The following is a 21,779-nucleotide window of genomic DNA, read 5'->3' on the forward strand; positions in this document are numbered from 1 at the left end:
ATAGATAGATAGATAGATAGATAGATAGATAGATAGAGAGAGAGAGAGAGAGATAGAGAGAGAGAGAGAGAGAGAGAGAGAGAGAGAGAGAGAGAGAGAGAGAGACTCTACGTCTAATCCAAACTATAGACATTTCCTTCCAAGAATGACAAATCACATCATTAACGTTTCTAAGGCCCGTATGTTATGCCGCATTACTATAACGCGAGAACCATCAATTAAACTCCATTAAAACAAAAGTAAATACAACGTTACGTTTCCCTATACAACAAAATAAACAAAGCCACCGAATTTATTAGGGCGATTCGTTCTCTCTCCCTCCCACTCAGGTCTTTTATGAAGCTTGGGCGACACAGGAATGCATCCCATCTCAACATTCCTTTACTCCTGTACTCTGAAAAGAACACATTTTAAAAATTTTGACCAGAAAACTCGTCCTTCAATTATGGATTAATGAAAAATTTCCCCTATCTTAAAAAAAAGTACTATTAAACCTGGGACTGCTTAGAGTTTTTTTAAAAAAAAGATTAGGATCATTTCAATCGATCATATCTGATGGACGAATTTGCTGGTCAAATTTGGTAAAATGTGTGGGGTTTTTCTTCTTCGGAATATGGCAGTAATTTGATGTTACAGGATCGACCAAGTCCAACGGCTTCTTTGGAGCTGGGTTATGATATTTGAATTGAGAATCAAACATATCTAAAGTAACCAGATAGCATATTTATAATTTGAATCTCTTGTGTTGTGCATTTTACGAAACTTGATAAGGTACTGATTGGAATAACTCATATTAAATAATATAGTATCCATTCAACTGAAAGGAATTATTTTGTTTTCTTAAAAGGAACTTGGCAATTTTTAAAGAAAAAATTAATTTTCTCTTGCAGACGGTAAGTTTTGTTATGCAACCATTAGAAAAATGTAAATAAATGTAGAATATATTTCTCTTGCAATGTGACAAATCCGACCGTTGTCTTCGTAAACTCAGAGACAGACACTGATCAAAAACAGTTGGGTGTCAGGGCAAGGCGACGACTACCAAAAGAAAGTGAATAGTAAACTGTATTCAATAGTTCAACTAATTGCATTATGTGTACTAGATTTCCGTGAGCAATAATAACAAACCCAGTTTCTACTTTATTTTGACAGTTGTCGCCTTATATTTATATTGTGACATCATTTTGAAATGAAATGTCTATGTTTGAAGACTATGATCGAATGAATTAAAACATTATTGATGCTGTGCGTTTAACCAAAAAGTTCACAACACCCGCCGGTCGGAAGTAACGTTCCAACACACAAAAACTACGTGTAGCCTTAAACGTTTATAGTCTGATTGATAGAATTTTGTGGTGACTACTCATAAATAAAGCTGGCTAAAACAATAACAAAAAACTGAGTGACGTCAATTCCGTTTGATCGATACCTCTTTCACATCGATAAGAACATCGACAGTGATCTTCAAGCTGACTGACCCAGGGGTTGATTTGAAGCTGACCATGAAGATGAAGATAGTGTCTGGCTTGACCAAGATAGAATGGATTCCAATCGACCAGCCAAGGAACTCGAAAGAAATGTCAAGTCAATGTTATGTTTACGCTGCAGGCGCGGACTCAATTCCATTTCAATTAATAATAATAATAATAATAATAATAATAATAATAATAATAATAAATTAATAGTAATAATAATATTAACAATAATAATAATAATAATATTGATAATAATAATAATAATAATAATAATAATAATAATAATAATAATAATAATAATAATAATAATAATAATAAATAATAATGATAATAGTAATAATAGCAATAATAATAATAATAATATAATAATAATAATAATAATAATAATAATAATAATAATAATAATGACAATAACAATAACAATTACATGGCACTTGCTGAGCACTTTCCGTGAACCAAAGATCTCAAAGCTCTTAAAAAGTAAATCTCTCTGTTTCTTATTTTCAATAAATATCACATGTGAATAGAATAATTTTCCGGTCCCGTATCTTATGATGATATCCCGGTTAGATTTATTTTTTAAATAAATAAATCAATTCAAGATTAAAGAGAAGTCTTGGGATTTGTTTTATTATATTGAACGTTTATAGATAGCATTGACTTGAAAGACGTGAATTTGGCTACAATCAAAAATGCTCACTCGCTTTAGATAATTTACAAATCTTATACTCATCGAGCTTGACAAGTTGCTTTATACATAACATTTCTAAATTACTTTCGCAACCTTTTATTCTTTGAAATACTATTTTGAGATGGGTTACATTGTTATTGTCGCACGGAAAGTTGACCTCCGAAATTTAAGCCAGTCTCGTATAAAACGGAAATTTATGGGTGAAGAAATGAAATTGAAATAATAAAAAATGTTGTTTTTTTTTTTAATCGTCCTCAAGAGGACAACACACGAACAGCTCAGGCGTATGCAGGAGAACAGCGCCACAAAGCGAGCTATTGAGATTTTTTTAAAAATATATATATAGGGCAATATTCACTTTCTCAAAGCGCTTTACAAGGGGTCCCTGGTCAACAGCAACATTTAACATGTAGGACGGGACATAACGCCTCTTAGGGGATATTACAATTTTTTCGGACAGAGACAATGCTGTTAACGGCCAGGTACTCATTTTACACCTGAGTTCGGTGAGAGAATGTGAGTAAAGAGCCTTTTCCAAGGACTCAACTATGAGCCGAGCGCGAGGCTCGAACCCAGGACATCCCGATCCGAAAGCGAGTGTCATACCACTAGACCATATAGCCGCACTATGAGAGCTATGTCTAAGTGACTAGGTAAAGGTCACACAACATATTTTAAGAGTTCAGGTAGTTGGTAAAACTCACTTCCCTCAGGGTACAATGCCAAAGGCCATGCCTAGCTCTTCGTTACCACCAGGCTGCATGGACATGTATTAATTGAAAGCCGGGATAAAGTCTTAAGATTAAAATTTGGCTGTATACCAGCAATCTGTCATGAGTCTTACTTGGTACAGCCGCGATTTCCCGCGAGATTCTAGTTGCCGGATGACTACTTTAGTAAGTTGCCGACTACCTACTCGTATTCATAAATACTTCTGAACAAAAGAGGAAATGAGACCAAAAAAAATTCTCAAAATCAAATGTTCCTCTCCTCTTTTTTTTCTGAGCAAGCATTTTAAAAATGGGTACCACATGAATCAGTGGGCAACATATTTTCTTGAAAAAGACTGACAGACGGAATAATGTTGCAATCAAACGTAACTTTTACTACAAATTTCACCTGTGTGGGGTTCCGACCTCCCATAGTAGGCTGGGAGGTTCTTGCTGTGTCTTCTATCCCCATGTATCTGTTTTCCAATTGCTTTCTGTCTTTGTCTTGGAATGAGATTGTTATGTTTTGTCCTGACCCTGACCGGGGTACTTGGCTGGGAGGGAAACAGTCGAATGTATAGTTATAGTTTTGGGAGGTGATATTATTTTCCTTGTAAATCATCTCTGTCTTATGCACTGTTATTTTTATTTTAAACATGTTTGTAAACATTTGAGTGTGTTCCTCTTAGTGGGATCTTGTGCTAGTGTCTGAGTGATTTCAAACTAAGTACACTGATAGTGTGCTCTTGGAATCTACATCTGTTCCCTATTTGAACCATTTCCCCTATGTCTTACCTTTACCTCAAGTCCTTTTAATTGTACATCTAGAATGTTTTTACTATCCAATTTTCTTCCTTTTTACTGGCGTTGATATGGAGTAAATGTGTTGCAAGCGCCATAAAATCCTTAAAAACAAAATCAAACAAACAAATTTGACATCAGTCGACAACAAATAATTAATACCGGGTGTGGTACATTCAAGCACAACACCGGATAAAATAGCCAGCAACCAGAGCGGGAGGTTTGGAGCAGGAGATAAGAAAGGTCAATCTTTTTCACCTCGATTTATGCCAGATTGGGGTTTGATATTCCGTGGAAAAGAACAAAATGTTGTACATAATGTTTTCTACATGTTTAATGGTGATCTTTGATTTCTATGAGATGATTATTGTGGCCAAGAACCTTTTATGGTGTTTTTACTAAATTATTACGAATATACTAGAATTGTTTGGATTATTGTCCCCTTCAAATATACAATTATTAGAGCGTGGTCTATTTACTAAAATAATTCTGGCCGGATTAAAAGTGTTCATGAATCCTTTTGATCCAGGATGTAAGTTGCCGATTCCTACTATTCGCTGCTTGTAATCGGTTGGCCCGGGATTCATTCACTTATTCATCACAGCCCTGCAACTTGGTTAAGTGGGCAAAATCACAGATAGAAACAAGGAGATGAAAAAATACTGACACTCTTAAAGCAAATTTTCAAACGGTTCATTGTGCTTAATGCGTTTAAAATTGTTTCATTGATTCCTTCCGAATACGAAATTATTACGCTACCAAATCTGTTAGGCCATTGATCTTGCAGTTTCTGTCACTTCTCTTCGCCGGGTAGCCATTGATTGAAAAACTTGGCTCGAGTGGAGTAATTAGTATTGATTCTGTTGTAGTATTCAAGGACAAAATGCTGTGTTCAAAGTATTTGTAACCAGGTCGCTCATCTGGGTGGGTCACTGACCGTGCTTAATTTTGCTTGAACTCCTCAAAAGTCGAGACACCTTACCAAAGAACCACCCAAGATTCGTCTAGTTATGCACTTTCATGTAACAAGCAAAACATTGTTTTCGTAATATGACCAGCGGAACGGATACAGATAGATATAAAAATCACAAACAAGGAACGACAACCGGCCGGCGCAATTCAGAAATAATATCATACCTTGTTGGCAACTTAACTATTATGCCTTAATCTGTAGAACAATTTGAAATTTTGGCCAGAAAACTACTCCTTCAAATATTGATCGATTAGAATGATCGATCCTCATCTTGGTAAGCCTCTCAAACCTGGAATTTTGCTAAACTCCGTGTTTGAGAGTTTTTGTCAAGATGAGGGCCATTTTAATCGATCATTTTTGAAGGACAAGTTTTCTGGCCAAATTTTTGAATATGTGTTTTTCCAGAGTGCGGCAGTAATATTTATTTCGGCGTTATGCATTTGACACAGCAAGAGCTCCAGCTGAACAACACTATTTTTTATGGGACATAAATCCCTTTTCTTAATCAAAATTTCCTGAGGATGGCCACCACCCTGACACCCGTAAATGAATGTTCTGCAGGTGTATCCCTCCTCCTCTTAATTCGGTAGTTGTAGTGTAACCACTGACATCTGTAGAGCATATATAGAGTGTAAACCATCACTTAGATCTGGTTATAATTCAGGATGAATCAGATATCAAGAGTTGAATATGTATTTTAAATGGCAAGATATAAAAAATTATAGTCTTCTTCACTCAAAGAAAATTTATTCTTCCTTCTCAAAAAAAATATAAAAACAAATAAAAACAAAAATTGAAAAAAAAAAAACAAAAAAAAAAAAAATAAACAAACAAACCACAAAAAAAAACAAAAAAGCAAAACAAAAAATAAAATAAATAAAAAAAAACAAAACAAAACAATACAACAACAACAACAAAAACAAAGCAAAACAAACAAAGAAAAAGAAAGTTATGATTTGAGATAAAATATTATCAATGTTCCGCATTTACTTAATATCATCGTGGCATAATAATATTGTTTTAAAACTTTACAATGTTTTTCTCCTCTGGATAACTTTTATGCTCGTCGGAGAAGTATTTCATTAGGGCGTCCGCCATCGTTCCGATAGTTTAGAACCAGTTGCTAAGTTACTATGCGTCATTACAAGGGAAGTGACATCATGACCGTTGAAGCCTATTATGCATAACAGCTTGCAAGTGATGAGAGATGAAATCTGACCAATCGTCTCAAAAAGGTAATATTATGTCAGATTAAACTAGATATCAGCGTGAAAATAGGGGATAGTTAAAATGACTGGAATAATATGAGATTTTGATTTTGATTCTATTTTTTAAAACAAATATCCATTGGTTCTAATCAAACGTTATAACTTCTTTTATAAGTGCAACAAGATCTTGAGCTTATATACATACATATATATATATATATATATATATATATATATATATATATATATATATATATATATATATATATATATATATATATTATATATATATTGAATCGTGTTTGATACAAATATGGTACGGATAGTGCTCGACATGTAGCCATTAAGATGGTATTTAATTTGTTTACCAACTGAGCATTGTCGTAAATATTAAAATAATATAATATATATATATATATATATATATATATATATTATATATATATATATTATATATATATATATATATATATATATATATATATATATATATATATATTGTTGCAATAGCCAGTAACGTGTTCAAAGCGTTATACAAGGTATCTCTAGCCGATAGCAATGCTTGAAATGTAGGCCGAGACATGACACCTGTAAGGCGTTGATACAAGTTTTTTTTCGAAATGGCCAGGTAGATACTTAATTTACAATCCCGAATGACGTCGACATTTTTATTTTATTCTGATCCCCCCGCCTCCCCGGTTCATTCAGAAATGATTGGGTAGTTGGGTCTGTTAGATCTTTGCGATAAATAAACGTCCTATCCAAAGGGTAATACGCAATTGCCATTTTCCGTGTTCACGCTGAACAAAGCGGGATAAACTCCCGCTCAATGATCCTATTGGCTCTGAATGACATATTTAATATGTTTACCAACTGAGCAATTGAGCACCTGAAAATAATAAATTTATTTGTCACATATCTGTTGGGTTAGGCCAAAACGAATTTTATTCAGATTTTCAACTCCAACTTTACGACGGCCTTGTAGGGCGGCCAGTTGACCATATGAGTGGCTAAAATTGACCACAGAGAATCGGTTTTCTATTTTCATTTTTTTTTTCACAAAGAAATCCTTTAAAAAGTGTTATTTTTCCCAATTTTAGTTGAGGTTTTGTTTTTCTTATTTTTCTTTCTTTTTCTTTTGTTTTGTTTATCGAAACCGATGCGTTTTTCAAGGGGATCAGAGTGATAGTAGTGTTTAGCCACGTGAGGCTCTATTTGGCCACTTTTGAAGTCAAAATTGGCCACGAGAAACTTTGACTATCTGGCAACCCTGCGTACGCCGTCCTTTTACTTCTTTGTGTCCCATAATAAGGTCATAAAACTTCACCGAGACGGTCTACCTGTTTGAAACAGGCATTGCAGGCTAGAAAATAAGCATCTCTGACGACATCTGACAAACGAATTATTCACTGCATTTGAAATGCGTTGACTCCGGTGTATTAAAGCAGAGAGATACTGATACCTTTTACAGTGAGGCAAACGTAAATATAATGAGATGTAGAGCGACAGGGCATACTTCTTGAATGAATGGATTATATCACTTCAGGTGTTGGTTTAGTTAATAGTACGAGTCTAATCGTTAAACGCTGACCATGGAATTTAGTTGATTTTTATCTTACCATCTGGACTACTCATTCATTCCCCTATCGGATTTAATTTAAAGTATCCTTTGAATACTTGTTTCTTCAGTCATATTTGATATTGAAATATTTTTCATATGCGGCTGGAGCCCAAAAATATATGTAATAACGGTTAACTTTTTACAGCTTGTGAATAATGTGTTTTAAGAACTCATAGTTAAGTGTTATTTACGTTATTGGATGCGTAGCAATTTTAATGGTCTCACATTATTTGAATATTCTTATGCAGTTTATCGTTTCGTATTGTATCGTATCGTTTAAGAGCTAATAGATTCTAAAAACCTTTAAATGCTGTGTGTAAGTTTTATACATATATACAGTTTATCAATTATCTATATAATTAGTATACAATGTCAATAATATTGATAATTAAATTTCTAATACATAAATAAATGTCATATTCAAATATATATTCATTATTATATTATTATTATTATTATTATTATTATTATTATTATTATTATTATTATTATTATTATTATTATTATTATTTATTATTATTATTTTTTTCGTGATTATATTTAATAACACTCTCACTCTAAAGTGGATGTCGTATCTAAATCGTAATTCATCCTTAACACAAACCTAAAACCAGACAATGAGTATTTGTCGGCAATTGTGTAATTTTGTTATTAATATATATTATGGTTTTAAAATTTTGAAATGTGTTATGGGGAGAAAAATAAAGTTAATGACTGTGCTCTTTCTCAATTTCTCTCCCCCCCCCCCCCCTCCCCCACCCCAACCACCACCTGTATTCTCGTCGTAATTGGGCTTTATTATGTTACGTATTTCTCTCTCTCTCTATCTATCTCTCTCTCTCTCTCTCTCTCTCTCTCTTTCTCTCTCTCTGTCTCTCAATCTCTCTCTCTCTATATATATATATATATATATATATATATATATATATATATATATATATATATAAATCTGTCGTCATTATCTGCATGTTTTATGTGAAGTCTAAGGAAAGCCAGAGGCCGAAAAGTTGTTTGCTTTGTATTGTCCACTTTATGAGTCACATTCACGCACTCTTTTCTTCTTTCAGTCTTAATGGCTCAATTAGACACCTCTAGCTTTTGTAAAGTAATATCTAGTACGCAGATCAAAATTATTTACATTCACAACATGTGACTCAAAATTATGTGCATATACTGCAGTTTCTAAAAAGTCTTGATTATAGTACAGTACTCTGGGAATACAGGCGTATCGGAGATTTTTTAGGTGATGATTCCATTTATTATAGGCCATAAAAATATCCCGTTCTTTTTATCAAAATCGTTATGAAGCCGTATAGCATGCGGGTTTGTATATATATATATATATATATATATATATATATATATATATATATATATGTGTGTGTGTGTGTGTGTGTGTGTGTGTGTGTGAACCATGGAATAATAGTGATTAACTTTGTAAGAAAAGGAGCTATTTATAAGATATTTAAAGTTGTTTTTTTTATGTAACTAAGCACGTTTAAGATATTATTAGACCTTCAACTTTATGCTATATCTTTAATCACAACACAATGTATAATATGTAGATAGTCCTCATTCAACTTGGAGTTTAATTTCACTTTTTGCTTGTTAACTAGTTGCATTCGTCTGAATAACAAGTTAGGTTATCAAATTCAAATCATTAAATCATGAAATCATTAAATAACAAAAATCAAATCTTTGGGTTAAACGCTTCATCCTCGATTTATTAATAATATTAAATATAAAAAAAGAATCTGTATAGTGTTCTAAAAACAAGCAATTATTTTATCAAAGAAGATTTTTCCCCAAAAAATAGCACGCTCTAAACGTTCATTAAAATATATTCATTATATTATGTTAATCATAAGCATTCAGACAGTGATGTGTTTGCTTTAAATCTCTGTCAAGACATAGCATGTACACACTACGTGCCCCTCATATTACTTGTATTTGGCGGAGGGACTGGTCGTCAGGTAATATTTGTTTATTATGTGGGACATCCATTTACTGATTAAATATTAGATCAAGACAATCTATAATACGTAAGGCTGTGATGGTGCCCTGGCAATTGCTACATTACTTACACACGGATTAACTTCATAGGATAGATAAAGGTTGGTTTGGGATGACCACATTTTCCAATTTTCTCTTTAATTTGACTTGAGACCAAAGACCCACTGTATTCTGTTAAGGCTTAATGTATTGCACATTTATAACAGAAAGTATCACAGTTCCTGGGTACCATTTTTTGCGTCTAGATCAAGGGCAAACTAATCAAAGACATTAAAACTTTGAATATTTATCTCTTGGAAAATACAATTTACAAATCCTTTCAGATTCCTTTTTAACATTGAAAAATTATCTCTTGAAAAAAATAAAATTTTACAAAACCTTTTCGATTCCTGAAGACCTAAAATGGAATAAGGAGGCTATTACTAAAAAAAATCATCAAGAAATCATGATATAAATGCCTACGAGAAATAATTTCTCTCCTGAACGACAAATCTCTTGCTGTCCAGGTTACATCCTGACAAAGATAATAGGTTTAATTTGATTAAAATTAACACATGCGTCTAATATTCATATTTGTTTCCAACCCATTCCATAATAAATGTATGAATTAATGAATAGGTACATTTTATAAAATCTAAACAAATATCCCACATTCCTGACTATTTATATCTCTCCAATGTATATTTTAACAATCTGTATAGCCTTTTAGCCTCTCAAAAGGGCCTGAATGGTTGGTTTTAGATTTGACATTTGCTTATAATGCAAACTATGTGGGGTAAAACAAAAACCCACATCGAAATGCAAGTTTTCATTGCTTGCTTAGCTAAATTATGAAATGCGTTTCAAATCCACATACTACGCACACACAAACAGACGAGCACATAAAACACACGTACATCTACACATACATACACACACACATATATATATATATAAACACATATAACGTGTCTTCACATTTAATGAAAATGGTAAGAGGTGCTAGCAAATAAAGTAAGGCAATTACAAAATCAGTAAAATGTCAAACAGGTGTTATTATAAAGGCGGAGACAGATTTTATAAAAGACTTGCTAGTTTTACATAGTTGTAGTGTCAGATCATTATGTTTTGGTAATGTAAACTAGCTGACAGAGTGTACTTAATACCACTGACTTCTTGTACATGTCAATGTTAATTATTTATTCAACTGTGAATTCCTCCATCAATCCATTCAACTACCTAATCACCAGTTTATTCAGTCACACATCTATCTATCCCTCAGCTTACCTATTTATTGTCGGTCAATCTATTTCCTTAACCATATGTCTAATGTCAATATTGCTGCTCGAAGCTCGGAGAAATATATAACAATGTGAAATTGAATGTAAGCTTCAATTTAATATACGAAAACAGATAAAATGGACGTTTCGGGTTTTCCCTTTATCAACAAAACAGGATGAATGAAAGAAACACTATAGACGAATGAGATAAAGTGGTAGTGACGTTGTTAAGATTAATCTAGATATAAAGTATTCGATAAAGCATTACAGCTCTATCCACTACTTTAAGATAGCACTACCTTTATAACACAGTCAAAACTCCTACTAAAACCACTACTACTACAACTTCTTCTTCTTCTTCTTCTTCTTCTTCTTCTTCTTCTTTTTCTTCTTCTTCTTCTTCTTCTTCTTCTTCTTCTTCTTCTTCTTCTTCTTCTTCTTCTTCTTCTTCTTCTTCTTCTTCTTCTTCTTCTTCTTCTTCTTCTTTTTCTTCATCATCTTCTTCTTCTACTTCGTAATCATTATCTCTTCATCATCATCACTATCATTATCATCATCCTCATCATGATTATGATGATGATGATGATGATGATCATCATCATCATCATCATCATCATCATCGTCATCATCATCATCATCATCATCATCATCATCATCATCATCATCATCAATATCATCATCATCCTCATTATCATCATTTTAATATCTCAAAGATATGCCCAACCATTACCATCATCAAAATTATAAAATTCAATCTCAACTTCATATAAACTACTCAATTTACTTTATTACTATTCATATAACTACAACGATATTGATGTTCAAGAATGAAAAGAATAACACCTGAATTAAAAAACACATTTTAAAAGATTTTATTATTATTATTTTTTTATCCATTGAAAGAGCGCCACCTTTAACACAGAAACTCAACTTCGTGTGTCTAGAATGAAATGCTTCATCTAAAATCAACGTGTAAAACCAGTCGGACGTCATCATGTCAATCAATCAAGGATTTAGCTATGAGCAAAGCTACGATTTACCAAAGACTGAGAAGAAAACGTCCAGGAGCTGCTCGGAGCCCTCAGTGGTGGTCAACCCTGACATCATCTCTCACCAACCTACATCGGCACGGGTATGTGACGTTGGTATTATACGATTTTTTTTTTACCGATATCGGGAATAGGGAATAATAAGGTGATTTTAAAAAAAACTGGTTCCAATCTTATTGGAAGTGTAAAACCACTCTTCTGGAGGACTGGATACATATCTTGCGCAATTGATCTTCTGGTCGTCAATAAAAATCATCAATCCTCGATTATTTTACGTTCCGTAATCCTGAGAAATTACCTATACATTCAGCTTCTAAAATAGTTTACCACCTTATGATTCAATATGTAATCCATTTATTAGTAGTCATCCGAAGGAATGGTTACATAACTCATCCAATGAGTTTGGAACTGGAAGATTATATGGTGTGACATCACGACTTCTCTGCCCTATTATATTGACGCGAGGGCAGAAAGACCGTGTTTAAGAGTTTTTTCTTCCCCGATATCAATAAGTTACCAATCTCGAATAAAAATTGTATTATAACTCCTTATTTTCATATATCTAAGAACAGCTAAGAATACAAAATGGTAAAATTGATCGGAATATGATAATTTTTTTATGCACCACATCATCAGTCCGTTAGGTATATCTAGCTACTTATTTATCTGAATTAATAGGAGAAAGGAAATGAGTTGATATTATAATTAAGATTTGAGACCTGCGGTATCATGTCTGAGTGATAAAGATGATGAAAATTAAATCTTAGTCTAAAACGTGAAGCTTGGAACGTATTATATATATATATATATATATATATATATATATATATATATTGTGTGTGTGTGTGTGTGTTTGTGTGTGTGTATGTGTGTGTTTCGTTGAGTAGAATGAATAGTTTTATAAAGTGGATCTAAATTATTGAATCAAAATTTCATGTTTCTGATCATTATATGTTTTAATTCCCTTCGCGGCATCCTATTCACTCCAATGTAATACCAAAATCATGCAGTGGATCACATTTTACTTGAGCTCCCCATGGAATATAGGCCATCAATAACTGTCATTGTTATTTTCTCCTAGGTTATTCATACCATTTATATATGTTCGGCTTCCAGGTTGAACGTTTCCAGGTGTTTCTTGTAACACCCCCCCCCCCTTTTTTTTTCTATTCTCTTATTGATTCAAAGTCAAGGCCTACATGTTCACGGGTGAGAATATAAAAAAGGAGGGGTGGGTTGGGGGGGGGGGGGGGTTGAGGGAATCACAGGATCAGATTGCCACTCAGGAATCGATAACCACTGACGGGCATCTTCTTTTTCCTTAGCTTATTACTCACTTTGTGGCGCTGCACTGCGGCTTATAGCAAGGTTATCTCGGTCTTTTCTCTTGACAGACGCCGAACGAAATATTTTATGAAGTAATCTCTCATACGGACGTGCTGTGTAGGCCTGACAAATGCAGTTCTATTTGACGAACAAAGAAAACCGTTTTGTTAACCCTCTCCTTACTAACTATAGGAAAATCGTCACATTCGTTACGATACAACTAACATTTTTCTTGTTCAAATTTCTTTTGTGTATCATAAAATTTAAAGAAAAGGAACAGTGTGTTGTAGAGCTTGTTTTGCTAAAGAAATGATGTATCGCAAGAATTTTACTTCTATTATGTCTGAGTGATAAAAATCTATTTTGTGTTTGTTGGGTGTGAAGTTTTGGGGAAAATCTTGAAAATTGCTGGTAAGGAGAAAGTTAACCTGATCAACGAGTTGCAGAAAGCAACAAAACAAGAAGTGCCGTTTTCTGCATCCGCTGGGTAGGGGAGATAACCTTAAATATTATGGCGAATGATTTAAAAACGCGGTGATCTCCCTCTAGCATTTGAATGGATTGAATATAATAAATAAAGAAAAATAGCAAGGTAATTAATAAAAATAAATAAAAGATTAGTCAATGCATGAATAAATCAAACACTAAATATTTAATTAATTTGTTAAATAAATAGATAGATAACAGGATTAGATCTAACCACATGTCTTATGTCGATAACAGCAACACGAGACCATAAAGATAATCTGATCTGTTATTTCCTATAATTTGAAGCTTGAATTATTTATTTATTTTTTATTTTTTGTTTCAAGTCGAGGAAAAGTGGGTAGAGAAAAAGTTGGGATATTTCGCCTGTGGATGGAACAGGTGGTTTTTAATGTTCTATTTTGTTCATATCTTACGTGTCGGTGCAGGAGTTTGGATTTTATGTGGACCTGACAGGAATGGCTGCTTTCTATTTTATTCTTCTTCTTTACCGAAGGCGGTTTCTTTGTGTAAGCACTTTAACAAATTAGGGGCTGATATAGGCACAACTGCATTATTTGAATAGACAAGGATATGGATGATTCAGTGGATCACATTTTAGTTGAGCTCCCCATGAAATATAGGCCATCAATAACTGTCATTGTTATTTTCTCCTAGGTTATTCATACTAGTTATATCCAGGAAATTTCAATATGTTCGGATTCCAGGTTGAACGTTTCCAGGTGTTTCTTGTAACACCACTCCCCCCCCCCCCCCTCCCTTCTATTCTATTATTGATTCATAGTCAAGGCCCATATGTTCACGGGTGAAAATTAAAAAAAAGAGGGGTGGGGTTAGGGGGGGGGGGGGGGGGAGGGCGGGGGTTGTGGGAATCACAGGATCGGATTGTAATTCAGGATGCGATATCTTTGACCGAAAAAAAAATGTAACAGGCGTCATGTTTCGTCCCATTAAGTGTTGTTGTTGACTAGAGACCTCTTGTAAAGCACTTTGATCACGTTCAGTGGATATTGCGCTATCTAAAAGCTCACCTTTTTAAAAGGGTCCGATTAATCCCGAAACACAACCGTTTTGAGAGTGTTGGTCTCGCTATGTTTTCATACAAATCTTGTATGTAAGGCTTAAATTCAACACTAAAGATAAGGTTTACATTGGCATCGTAATAGATATACCGTTTAGAGGCATATAAAATGCAAACAAAAAAAAAGAAAGAAAAACAAAACAATATCACTCAACTAACGGCAAGAATCAATCCTGACAGCAGAGGAAATTGAGTCTGAATTCTTGTCATATCCTTTAAAGAGGTAAAAACAAATATATATCTCTCTCTCTCTCTCTCTCTCTCTCTCTCTCTCTCTCTCTCTCTCTCTCTCTCTCTCTCTCCCCACCCCCTTCTCTCTCTCTCTCTCTCTCTCTCTCTCCCCTCCCCCCCCTCTCTCTCTCTCTCTCTCTCTCTCTCTCTCTCTCTCTCTCTCTCTCTCTCCAAAAATTCAAAAAAAAAAAAAAAAAAAAAAGAAAACAAAAGATGTACCTTCCATTTTCCCCCTCCTGTCTTTGATTAATTGGAAACAAAACGTGACGCACCACCTAAAAACGGTTTTATGTTTGTAAGATCTTGATGTAGAGAATTTCATTGTAAAATCAAAACGGTCAGAATTAGCCAAATTTTGCTCTTTGAAGTTGAGGAAACAAAACTTAGATACTCTTTTCAATAAAGCCAATGAGTTTGACTCGTGATGTATGAGTATGAGGTAAATTTGAAATTTGATTTTAAGCAGCATTTTCACCCCAACATGATGTAGTTGCTAGAGCACTCGCTTCATAATCAGAGGGAAACTTTTAATCGTTGTTGTACTTGCCGCTCTTCTCGCTCGCTCTCTCTCTCTCTCTCTCTCTCTCTCTCTCTCTCTCTCTCTCTCTCTCTCAAAGGTTTTTTTCTAAAAGGTGAAATAACAAATATAATTCGCGCTCCTTAATTGTTGAGCACTCTATATGATCCACATATTACTTTCTCACGCACATATTATATCTACTTAAATGATATATATTGTTTGTCCTCATAATGATAAGCCTTTTAGATAGGTTACACGAAGCCTATTTTAAAAGTGCGAGTCTGTGAGTGTGTGTCTGTACGCGTGTGTGTATGTGTGTATTCGCACTTTTTGTTTCATGTATGTCTGTTTGCTTATATTTTGTATAATATGCAGAAACCAAATGAAAAATTGCGTTCATGGACAATAAAGATATTATTATTATTATTATTTTATTATTATTATTATTATTATTATTATTATTATTATTATTATTATTATTATTATTGTTATTATTATTATCATTATTATCATTATTATCATCATTATTATTATTATTAATATCATTATTATATTATTATTTGAAGGACAAGTTTTCTGGCCAAAATTCTAAATAGGACTTTATCCAGAGTCCGACAATATTACGTCAGCAAAACGTTTATTTCAACTATAGATCCATTAAAAAGAAAACTAAACTTGGAAAAGCAATCTCATATCTTTTAATTTTCTGAAATTATTTTCTGTTAGTCCTACATATTTTTCAAGCAAGCAAGAAAAATATGTAGGACTAACAGAAAATACTTTCAAAACAAGATACAACCTCCACACCTCAACATTTAGAAACACTAACAAAAAAAAACATCCACAAAACTCAGCGAACATATTTGGAAATTAAAAGACAACAAACTAGACCACAACATTTCATGGAAAATTGTATCTAAAGCAACAGGATACACACCAACATCAAAACAATGTAGCTTATGCCTGGAAGAGAAATATACTATAATCAAACACCCTCATGAAGCCACACTCAACATGAAAAGTGAGATGTACGGAAGGTGTCCCCATCGGCGTAAATTCTTGTTAAGCAACTTTAAACCGGAACCACTTCAAGAAACAACAACAGTCAACAAAACAACTCAGTCCTGACGATGGCAAATTAAGCCTGAAACATTAATGTAGACTGTCTCAAACATTGTGGTAAATATTTTAAATAATAATAATAATAATATATAATATATATATATATATATATATATATATATATATATATATGTGTGTGTGTGTGTGTGTGTGTGTGTGTCTGTGTGTGTGTGCTTGTGTGTGTGTTGTGTGCGTCCCTGACATAACCAGTCACATGGTGAAAATTTATGTTTTGCTCTTTTTGATTTTGAAAGCCTGAGAATTTTAATCTTTATTTGAAGCAAATCGGGTGATTTTTCATGAAGTTATGGTCATATGCATGGGCTAGGGTGTGAAACCCTAATTTTGAGAAAATCGCTTCCAAAGTTGACAAGAGTTGAACTTAAGTATAATAATTACCTTCATAAAAAAATGAAAAAAAATATTTAGGCGTAGAATTCAATTAAAATACTTCATCAATATATAGAAAAAGGTTTGATTTAACGATTTTTGATAACTGATTTTCCATAAAAATTGACCTCCTGACTAAACTTGGCAATATCTCCGTTCGAAGCTTTTCACCATGCGCTGATTACTTCAAGGACGCCGCCCACACACACACACACACACACATACATACACACACACACACACACACACACACATATATATATATATATATATATTATAAAATATATATATATATAAATTGTCAGGGTACGGTACGGTGAGTCTGGATTGTATAGTAAGGAAGCTAATTAAGCGATTAATTCATTCTGTCCGCTCAGTCATGTAACTGGAGTTCTGTTCGCAGTGCACGAACAATTGAGAAGGTAATTGGCTTACAAAAAGCCAAACCATTCGGTGACACAGACTTGAAAATGTACATACTATTATACAAAAGTCATGGTAACCATCAAAATACAGCACCACCATATGCTAAGTGAGTGGAGCAGGCACTTATATTGATAATAACAAGAAATGAAGTGAGTAGGAAAGTGCCAGAGGACTTCGCCAGGCGGTGGTGTTGTCGTACCAATAAGGTGGCGGGTTCAAGCCCCTATCGCCGCCGCGAAGTTTATATTCTCTGTTGTCTTCTGGCACTTTCCTACTCACTTCATTTCTTACTATGCTTCCCATATTTTTATGTTGTCCATTCATTCTACCGAATAAAATGCTAAAAACAAATCAAGTAAAAACTCAGCCACATGAAACAGCTGGAAATCATAACATTAATCATGAATTATTGAGACTGGCATTACATTCGGCTTGTGACCCGTAGGTCATGGATTTGAATCCCGTTGTGGATTGTTAAAGCTGTATCCTTTCAAAAGCTCTTTCCTCAAATTTTTTTTGGCCATATAGGCCTATGTATGAACAGCGTAACTGCTCTGTAAAAGCGTCTTACATGTGCTATATATATATATATATATATATAATAATATATAATATATATATATATATATATATATATATATATATATATTTGCTTATGTTATATAGGAATAAGGGGGAGGGACCAAGAAAAAAAAAACGACTTAAGCAACGTCGAATCCAGAGTGCACTGTATATAAATTTACAGTGGGTGGAAATGTTTGTAATCAAAACGTTTCTCAAATTCCCATATGCAGTAGTGATCAAAAGTAACGTTACATTTTTGTTTTCTGTCACCCTTTTTAGATACACTATAAATGTTATGCTTTTTAATCAATTAACTGTCATATCCTAGAAAACTCAATTTAAAATATTTGGCCAGAAAACTCGTCTTTCAAATATCAATCGATATTTAAAAAATGAGTTTTCTGGCCAAAATTTTAAATACGTGTTTTCCAGCATAGGATAATTAGCAGATTGCATTCTAATTGCCCCGACTTCATTTCTTTTAGGTGATAATGATCTGAACAAGGATGTACGAAAGGTGCAAGATGAGGCAGGAAGGAAAAATACAAGTTTTAAAAAAAACATTATTTAGTCTTCCTCGGGGATTTTTTTTCTTGTATTTTTCTTTCCTGCTTTCTCTTGCACATTTCATACAAGCTTGTTCAGATCTTTATCTTACACACACCGGTGCCTGTTCCCTAGTTTTCATTTTGATACCTTTTGAGGTTCAACGATTATTTATTTTTCCCATCATAAAAAGTGACTGTTTTAATCTTTGCAAACAGCATTCTGTGAGCAGTACAGCTCCTTGGACGTACGTGCCTTCAGGATCTATCCCTCTACAACGACAGGATTTCCACACCAGTATGAAAAGTCTGAATATTAACAGTTATTCATCAGTAGACCTGGACAACACTCCTGATACAGAGGTGATGCCGGATGAATCCAAGAGACGGGTCTCCACCATGTCCCAAATTTCCATCACGTCACTCCCAACAGTTCCAACTCCTGGTACATCCGCTTTTGGAAGCCGAGACTGGTCTTCGGGCCTTTTCGACTCTTGTAAAAAAATTAGGAAAACTCAATCTCTCAGCGCAACTGTCAAATCATGTAAGTAAATCGTCAATAGAATTGATGAAAAAGCGATTTTGAAAAAAAAGTCATTCGGTCGAGTCGTTTATTTTTTATTATGACTTCAGTGAAAGTTGGACTTTGCTTCTGAACAAGGGAAATTGCAAATTTAAACGACTTCAATAAGAACAATCACAGCATTACATGTTCAAAACGTTTATAGATACATTTTCATGTCATCAGTAATGTGTCGTGAGCATCAAACAGATATACATTTTCTGTCCCTTGGATAATGTATTAAGCTTAAGACGTCAACTAAGAAGAAACTCTTAATTAAAACACATTTTGAAAACTGAAATTTCTACTTTATGTAATACAAGATCTCTTTTGGCAAAACGTCTTTAAAGTTGACTAATCTCTCACATTATTTGTGTCCAGCTCAATGACAGTGTAATTTAGTAAAGGCATTTCATTTCCAATTATAACTTAGTAAATTCAACCAATGATAATGATATGTCTAATATCCATACTAATACGAACTGTTGCATACTAGATTATAATCATAATGGAATCATTCTTATTATCCAAAGTACAAATTAACAAGCCTGGCATCGGAGCGTAATTATGGGCTAGTTTAAATGGTAATGGACTATACTTGTGTTGGTTTAAGAGTATTTTCATAACAACAATATGCCCATAACAATTCGGATTATCAGACTTACAAGTCGTGGATGCCATATTATGAAGTGTCTAAAGGTGTAATATTACCTTCTCAGTGATACTGATATGATGTGATAAGACATGGACATATTTGCAGGTCTGATAACCCAAATTGTTATGCCCTCGTTGTTGTAATGGAAATATTTTCAAACCAACGCAAATTAATGTCCATAACAACAATGTTAAATCAAGCCCATAATTATGTTCGGATATCAGACATGGTAAAATGCACAACTAATAAATAGAGGTGCCTAAATGAGTCAATAAAATGGAGATAAAGATAAAGGGAGTAAATCTGACTCATGAATGAACAACACAAAACAAACGACGTTTCGGCCTTTGTATTTTGTGTTTACTTGAAAAAGGCCAAAGACCGAAACGTCGTTTGTTTTGTGTTACATGTTGTTCATTCATGGGTCAGATTTACTCCCTTTATCGTTATCTCCGTAAAATGCCCACCTTGATTTTTTATAATGCGATAATATTATATAACGCTGCTTTCACTTTAATTTGGATTTGAACTTTTCTTTTGAAGCTATATTAAAAAAAAAACACTTTCGGTAATGCAGCTGTATGATCATGGCAGCAGCTTCTAATGGTGTCACACTACTATGATGATCCAGGAAGCAAACCCATCGCCGCACTCGTGTATGGTCGAGAACCCGCCCGGAAGCTTCGTCCCAACGCGACGCTTGACTAGACGCTCTGCGGTTTCGGGCTCGGCTCTTGTTCACAACGCGTACATGTGGCGTATGACTCTCGCCCCCAGACCGTTATAGTCCCTGGATCGAGTTCGTCTTGGGCGACGAAAGGTAAAACGCTTAGAAAAGGTCCTTCATTCACATTCTTTCGCCTCACTCGGGTTGTGAATTTGATTACTTTCACGGTTACACCTTTGTCACCGTCGTAAATGGACGTAATATCACCTTTTAAGTGGGAAATGCGCTATACAAAAAAAAAGCTTTAGAAGAAAAAAAAAGGTCAAGATGTTAAAACATTTAAGAATTCCTTTTAAATCGTTAGATTCGATCCAACCAGATTTGATAGAAATGGCTTGTAGTCTGTCTGACATTGTCTAGCGTGAAACGGATATTAAAAATTATTTTCTATCCATTGGATAGGTGCTTGCTTTATAGAAATGTACTTTTCAATTAACAATTAAGAACTCAGTCCTTTCGGGTATGAATTTGAAAGGAGGGAAAGAAAAGGTTTGAGTAGGCCTAAAACAATCAATGTTTCGATGGAATTGTATTTAGCTTATTGAATTTTTTTAAAAAATAATTGAACTAAACGTGCTCAAAGCGCTTTACAAGGGGGCTCTGACCAACAGCAATACGTAACATTCTACGTAATGTAGAACGAGACATGACGTCTTTCAGGGGATATTACAATTTTTTTCCGACATAAACAACGCTGTTAACGGTCAGGTACTCATTTTACACCTGAGTACGATGGGAGAAATTGAGTAAAGAGCCTTTTCTAAGGACTCAACTATGCGCCGAGCGAGGCTCGAACCCACGACCTTCGAATCTGAAAGCGAGCGTCATACCACAAAACCGAATAGCCGAATAACTTGCCCTCCTTCAACTGGAACACTGGACGCCCATTGGGAAAGGGGAAAAAACAGAAAACAACAAAAATAAGGAGAAATTATAATCACTCATTGATGAAAATGTATTTTCAGTTTTTCGAGACTGCCTCTGTGTACCCTGTATGATGTGTGATATTTCAAAAAGCCTGGGGGATAAAGCTTTACTACCGTTCATTCCTGGCACTGGAGCTGCCATAAGGTTCAAGGTTCGAATTCTAGGAGGAATACAGGTAACAATGATTGTTTAAATCTATATTATACCATTGACAAAATAGCTTAAATTATTTTTATCTACAGGTGAAATGTGGCATGGACTTGTTTCGCTATCTATGGCCATCTCCTTTTCAAATTATGCAACAGTGTCAATTGTTTTTATCTTAGAAATCAAATAATCGTCTGTCAACTTTGAAACACTACGTAGGTTTTATCTTAAACTTTTTATTTAACCATATAGAAGGGCTTCTATGTATCT

At 34.0% G+C, this 21,779-nt stretch overlaps 1 protein-coding gene across 3 annotated transcripts in view; it reads left to right on the plus strand.

Moving 5' to 3' along the window:
* Window positions 1-626: 626 nt before the first annotated feature.
* Window positions 627-21,779, plus strand: part of LOC144973119 (uncharacterized) — a 33,207-nt gene continuing 12,054 nt past the window's right edge. The window contains exons 1-4 of one of the 3 annotated variants that reach the window (XM_078915173.1): window positions 627-893; window positions 11,655-11,883; window positions 18,711-19,035; window positions 21,401-21,537. In XM_078915173.1, coding sequence (XP_078771299.1) covers window positions 11,746-11,883; window positions 18,711-19,035; window positions 21,401-21,537 — 600 coding nt within the window. In that variant the 5' untranslated portion in view covers window positions 627-893; window positions 11,655-11,745. Of the gene's footprint in view, window positions 894-7,167; window positions 7,407-11,654; window positions 11,884-18,710; window positions 19,036-21,400; window positions 21,538-21,779 lie in introns of those variants that run through there. The other 2 variants (XM_078915172.1, XM_078915171.1) reach the window with 2 other exon arrangements.

This window comes from Berghia stephanieae, chromosome 5 (assembly GCF_034508935.2).
Source record: "Berghia stephanieae isolate SIO BIC M18660-M18661 chromosome 5, UCSD_Bste_1.3, whole genome shotgun sequence".
NCBI lineage: Eukaryota > Metazoa > Mollusca > Gastropoda > Nudibranchia > Aeolidiidae > Berghia > Berghia stephanieae.